General features: G+C 38.4%; 1 protein-coding gene across 1 annotated transcript; it reads right to left on the bottom strand.

Annotated features, from left to right (window-relative positions):
• Positions 1-309: 309 nt before the first annotated feature.
• On the bottom strand, positions 310-6,829 carry LOC133700391 (linoleate 13S-lipoxygenase 3-1, chloroplastic-like). Its single transcript, XM_062123906.1, has 8 exons — positions 6,170-6,829; positions 5,655-5,935; positions 4,001-4,238; positions 3,464-3,796; positions 2,495-2,688; positions 1,976-2,277; positions 1,595-1,861; positions 310-1,225 (listed from the first exon to the last, which is right to left on the bottom strand). Exons 1-8 carry the CDS (start codon positions 6,576-6,578, stop codon positions 469-471), a joined length of 2,781 nt encoding a protein of 926 aa, XP_061979890.1. The 5' UTR covers positions 6,579-6,829; the 3' UTR covers positions 310-468.

Raw genomic sequence — 6,829 nt, 5'->3', positions numbered from 1 at the left:
TTATTTATTTTTGTGGTAGGGAGTTGAAAATCTAAACCACCTTGATTTTTTTTTTAAGAAGTCACATGTGTCACGAGTTACATATGATGTTTATGGCTAGCAAGTCGCATATTGCCAAACTATATTATTTTTAAAATATTTTTTAAATTGTTATATTTTATCAATTTGTTAATATATATTTTTTTAAGGAGTTACACGCCTGGTGAGTCATATATGATATTTATAGCTATTAAGTCACATGTAAACTTGCGACTTATTTAATTATATATTTTTTAAAATATTTTCTGAACTATTATATTTTATAATATATATAAAAATCATTCACCCATATAATAAATATATAAAAATAGTACGGACAACCTAACTCCACACTGATTTCCAAATGCAAGTGGCCCACAAATACGTAATTAATAGTCTGCTGGGGCAATTAATTACTTGCCACCACTTGAGTCCAAGTTTTGATTTAGCTTATATTGTAACACTATTTGGGACACCTCTACATGTTACCCCAGGTCCTGAACTAGGGGCTAGCAATTCATATGGGAGCACCCCTGCGCCACACCGATGCTTAAGGCTGGGATCAGCATTCCTTCTGTTGATCTCCTGCTCTATCTGCTGAATCTCCGCCGAAAAATCATAAAACGCTTCAATCATTTCAGCGTCGCCTGTCCATATTGATGGCTGCTGCCGTTCCCCTATGTACTCCTCGTCTGGTGAATGCGTTGATAATGTGTCTATCACAGCCATTAATTTTGTGCCTTGCAGCACATTTGGCAATGCTAATAGGAAGTATTTTTGTGGATCAGCTAGGAAATTTGCGTACTCAGGGTCATTTTCTTCCGGGATTAATCTTCTCATAAGGGTTGGTCTATTAGGCACATAACCACCATAGGGATACTGCCCAAAATTCAGTGCGGCATGTTGTGCGGATGCGAGCCAAATGAGGACGGTGAGGATCCAGATAAGATCATCACTCGTGGCCAGCTTGGGCCACCAATCAGCATCACGAAGATCGAAATGGCCAACATTGACGGACTCAGAGTACCACGCTTGGAGCTCTTTGTCATTACAGACTATGCTTGAATCTGGGTAGTAATGCTCGACATAGGTGCGGACCCAGTTCTCTATGGCAGACCAGATCAGTAGTCCATCTTGGGCATATGGGTAGTCCTCAAGTAGAAGCTTTAGACCATGTGGTTGTGTCGGATCAGGCACTGCCATTCCCCTGCAACGGTAACAATGATCAAGGAATACTAGATACAGGATTTCCATATACCAAATAAACCAAACATAAATTTCATCAGAAGAAAGAGCAAGAGACCCTTTGCAATTTCTATCCCGAAAAACAGTAAGCGGACCAGGTTACTATATATGACCGATTGATGGTTGGTGCAATGAACCTGGAATTATTTAGAGTTATTGCGCCAAGTCTGCGTGTGATTAGTTTGGTTCATATGGGCCAGGTTTATGTAATAATTTCATCATTTAATGTTTAATCTCTAAACCTACTGGATCCTATCTTTTCATGCCTTAGGGAAAGAGATTTAGAAGCGATATATAGATGCCCATGAATAATTGTGCGTGGTAAACGCACCTTCGAATGAGATCGGCATGGAGGCTTTCCTTGTCAAAACGCCAAAAGTTTTTGTAGGCAGCAGCACTAATCTCCATAGAATATTGGCCAGGAGTGAAGCAAGACTCTATAACACCATCACCGTTGATTAAGTTTTGGCGGGCTAAGGCATTGATCTCTAGTGTATATCTCATGTGTGGATCCAAGAGTTTGAATATAGGGTGCATTGCACTCAATTGCCTGTGTGCTGCCAGTATAAATGGCTCCAGCGAAGCATGTGTGCGTAACCTGTAATCATCATGATGTTTCAATCAATGCCACCATGGAGAACTTTATATCTTCGTTCAAAAAACTTAAATGATCACCTTCTGATGACTTGAGTTATTCATTTTTTGTTCTTACCAGTGATGGACAAGCTGGTGAACACTGGCATCGTTGGAGCAAACATGAGCCTTGGCCAGTTGCCAAATCCAACTGCCAGTTGCATCCACTGGAGGTGTAACCACTCGCTTTGATCGGGAATTCGGCCCTGCTGGTGGGAGGCTAAGCTCTATAGCAATGGGCTTGAGTGTCCCAAGAGGCGTCAAGAAAAATATGGTACGAGTTGCATATGCTTTTCTACCATCAAGCGCATTAATCCGGTCCAAAAATGGAAGATAAATATCATGGTAATCAATCATAAACAATTTATTTTCCTCCAGGGCCTGCAAGATTCAAATAACAATATTTAGGGCAGGCATGATTAGGAAAAACAAGCGAATTAAACATAAGATCTGATAATAAGGTGGCCCATGAAATGTCGGTAATCTCAGGAAGAAGAAGGAAACGAGAAGAACACGCATGATAATACAAGTCTTTTTCTTTTTTAATATGACACTGCTAGTGACTACAAAAGGAAAGCAGGAGATTTGGGATTATTACCTGTGAAACGGACAAGCCATTAAGATGGCCCAGAATGTGTTCTTCTTTGAGAGAAGATTCTAGTGGACCGTAAATTTCAGGATCAAGACTGCTTCTTGGTGGAAAAACCCTAAGTCTCTCAATGCTGACTGGGTTTATTCCTGACACAGTTTCACGGGCAAATTCGTCGTCTCTCAACCAGGCTAACTTGTCCCCTGCAATATTGCGAATCACATGCTTGCTTGTAGATTATTAATCTTGATTAATTAATTCATCATATTTTGGATTGTGTACTTGTTTACAAGAAATTAATCCACTTTGCGCATAAACAACTGCGTGCCACCAAAAGGTATTGGAAACTCACAAACACGTTTTTAATTTGACCAAGATTGGCTCCCAACTAGGCAACCAGCAAAGAAAAAGCATGGGTGGGTTTTTTCTCTCTCTGGTAATCAAATGCTAGACAAGATCATTCTTCCTTGCAAGAGCAATGTAAGCCAGGCAATCTACTTTTATTCTTGAAAAACTTTAGTGTGCATGACTTGGATCCCACTAAATGCACGATGGCTAATGCCTAGTGGCTAACACAATTTTTCTTCTTCTAGTGGTTTTCTGGATTCACGACGTTATTTTCATGTTGGTTCAAATTCACGGGCATATATAAATCAGTTTTATCTCTGTGGTCCAACAAAAAACGAGACATCGACAATAAACCTAGAAAATCTCTATAGGAAAGTGTCCTTCGGACGGTCAAGTTAGTGCCCTTGCCATGCGAGTTTAACTAGCTAGTGAATCATACAACCAAAAATCTCTGTCTATTTCTTGTTTGCGTATTAAAGTATACGCAACGTTTGTCCCCTGCTTTACGGTCCAAAAGTTCCATGGTTCTTGCGATCTTTAACGAATATAAAATGTATAACAAAAAGGAAAAAAAATGATTGATACAAAAAAAAGAGAGAATATAGGAAATCTAACAGGGAATGTACTCACTGGAAAGAATCTTTGGCGTGTCATATTTGAGCTGTCCCTCACCAGACTCTTGTATCTTGTTGACCGCTTTGAGCAATGGTAGATTCTTCCAGATTTCATCTTGCAATCCAACTTTAAGAAGAAGCCCTTCTTTGTACAGAACACCAATGTCTGAGAGGCTACTAAAGTCTTGATTATCTGCAGAAATGCTGGCCTTAATCGCTGGGATTAGAGTATGAAGCACGGCTCTAAGCCTCCCATTTGAGAATGTAATTTGCTTAGACTCCTCAAATTGTTCATCTCTAGGCACGTACAGTGGCGTTGGCTTCTCCACTCGGCTCTCCGCGTTAATATCTGGTACGTACGCGAGGAATCAAGCAGGATTCTTGTGAGTGTGTGTTGCTAATGTAAAAAGGAAGCATCCATGGTAAGTTAAGTCCTAGCTAGCATCTAGAACTTTCCAAGCAGTGGCACAGTTAAATAAGCAAGTGGTGTGCAACTAAAAGAAATGGATCATATGCTTGAATCATCAAATCAAGGAAGCAAAACCTGACTAACCAGAATCCATTGGAAGGCGACCAGTACGGCATCGTCTTGGGTATGGAATTGCTTTACCACCAAGTCTTGGTCTAACCAAGTGATTACCCTTGTCTGGATTTCCCAAATCATTGTACACATCGAAGTCGTAAATCCTGTCTGACATTTTTCTAACTCCTTTGCCATCGCCCCTAAGATTGCTTAGCTCCTTATCTCTCAATGCTTTAAGCCCAGCTGGTGTCTCGCTTGGTAAATATGGCTGCTCAGATTAAAATCATATATGCAAAAAACTGAATTTAAGTACATGAGACCATACTAACAAAATTTACAAACAGCAATTTTCTTTATTCTCAAAATGGGATCCATGGAATGCAGTCAAGGGTGTGATTAGATGACAGTTGTTCCCTTAAACAGTTACAAAAAGCTCATCTCCATCAATACCACAGCACCCATGCCGTGATACAAACAGACTGAACCAGCTGATCATCATCATGTTGCCAGCAAGTCATCGATCAAAGGGAAGTGTGCGTTCCAAATAGTTTGGATCTATCTGTACTTGTAAAAGACTTCCTCGCTCCTCTGTGTTCTCGTTTTCTACTGGTAAAAAGGAAAGAAGCACAGAGACACCTCACCCATCCATAATATGTCCATATATGGTCCCCTACAGAGAGTGACCCACGTCCAATTATAGGGGAATCTAAATAAAGTCTTACTGTTGCCAGTATCCTTTTCCAATGTCCTCACAGTGGGCATTCCACTACATATTTTGAAAGCGACATGTGAGGAAATTCAATTTTTAACTCAGTGAAACTCGATTTCCTAATTGGAAGAATTGCGGTGTGTTTGGACCGCGTTGCTTTAATTTTTTATTTTTTTTAAATAATGAATTTTTTTATATATATTTTTGAATCGTTTTAATACGCGGAGGTTAGAAAATAATATAAATTATATTTTGAAACTTAATCTAACAGCTTAAGTTATTGGATTGAATTAGTTCTTTGACATAGTATCAGAGCATCAATAACCAAGCGGTCACGAGTTCGAATCTCACCATTTCTATTTATTTGATAAAAATTAAACACATGATAATATGGATTTGTGCAAATTTCAAGATCAAAGGGCTTTCAGTTGAGGAGATATATTATAGAATAATATAAATCATATTTTGGGACCTAACCTAACAGTTTAAGCTATTGGGTTGAATTGATTCTTTGACACGGATGTTAAAAATAATTATTTTAAAAAAAATATATTTTATTTTAATGCATTTCTAAACAAAAAATACTTTAAATCACTACTACTATCATAATTACACACACAAGCTACAGTCATTGTAAAAAAAATAAATGAATATCAAGCCATCTCTTGCTCTCTTACAATACATGAAAATGAATAGAAAAAACCTAATATCATGCAAGCAAATATATATATATGAAAAAATAAAGCAAGAAGTAAAAAAGAAATATTAAGTGGCTGAAAATTCAATGTCAGTAGGCTCTGAATTGTTGCTCTTGATTATCATTTTTAAAGAAGTCAAGACCTAACCACATGTAACACATGGTTTGACCTTTATAAATTGTATATTACTGGACAATAACATCCCAAAAAAAACATATCCGACCGTATCATGCATTTCCAGAAAAAGTGATCATTCAGAAACTAAAAACATAATTACCTTATTAGAGAAAAATATTCTCTCCGCAGGATGATCTTTTTTGGATTGTACCCATGAGTTGCAAGGGAAATGAACTGGACCACAAGCAAAACCGTCAATGGTGATAGTCTCCAAGAAAAACTCCTGTTGATGCTTGTTGCTCACTGTGATTGCCCCAGGCACACCAAAATCCGAGTCTACTGTAAATTCAGCAGTGTAATGGACCCTCTCAGCTTTAATATTTGATTTCTTCGACCAGTCTCTTAACGCAGCTTCCTTGCTTCTCTTTGGTTCCTTGCTTTCTACAGAGCCAATTAAGATCGTTATTGAATTCTAAGTTTCTATGATCTAATGAAAGAAGGGAGCTTAATTATGTCAAACATGCAAATCAACCCGTATGATCATGAGAGTTTGATTCTTCATATCAAACAAAGAAAACTGAAAATAAGAATAATGAGTCATTGTTAGAGAATCCAAAACAAGTGCTAATGATGATCACCCTTTTATTTAGAGTGGAGAAATCCTACTTCACTTACTTGGATCAACTTCTGTGCTAATAAGCTCCAAAACTACATTTCTCCCAATTATATTGTCAGTTAAAGCATCCAACTGCTTCACGATAGTCTCCTTAAAGTCCTCCTTGTGTTTGTTTCTCACAGTCACCAAAGCTCTCACCTTGAATTTCACTGCCTTTACAGGCAAACTGGTGTTGTTATTAGCCTTGATCATTATATCTTCACTGATGACTGCCACAGGAGGACCCTTCACAACTCTCCTTACTTGCTCCTGTCTTCTAATCTGTTGCAGAGGCACCAGAACCGGACGCACCAAGAACTGGTTCTTTTTAACCATTCCTAGCCTTTGGTTCATGAACATTCTTGATGTTGTTACAAATGATGGTCCATCAATTAAACGACCACCCATGATTTCTTTAGTTAGTGCCATCTTGTGTATATCTCTCTGTTTCTTTTCAGAGACTGTGTGCTTTTGCAGAGATGAGCGAAATGGGTGTTCAGGACCAAGAAAGAGGCGTTATGATGATGAGAGCAAGAGATGAGTTGGATAGCTATGGCACTGTGTTTTCTTTTACTCTTGTATGAAACCTGTGTGTCTGTGTTACCTTATTTACACAACACAAGCGTGCATGTGTTCGAAAGCTATATGAAAATGATGTGAGCCATAAAGAATATTTCACC

Source organism: Populus nigra, chromosome 8 (genome assembly GCF_951802175.1).
Source record: "Populus nigra chromosome 8, ddPopNigr1.1, whole genome shotgun sequence".
Classification (NCBI taxonomy): Eukaryota; Viridiplantae; Streptophyta; class Magnoliopsida; order Malpighiales; family Salicaceae; genus Populus; species Populus nigra.
The sequence above is the reverse complement of the archived record's forward strand: the minus strand, read 5'-3'. Positions and strand labels throughout refer to the sequence as shown.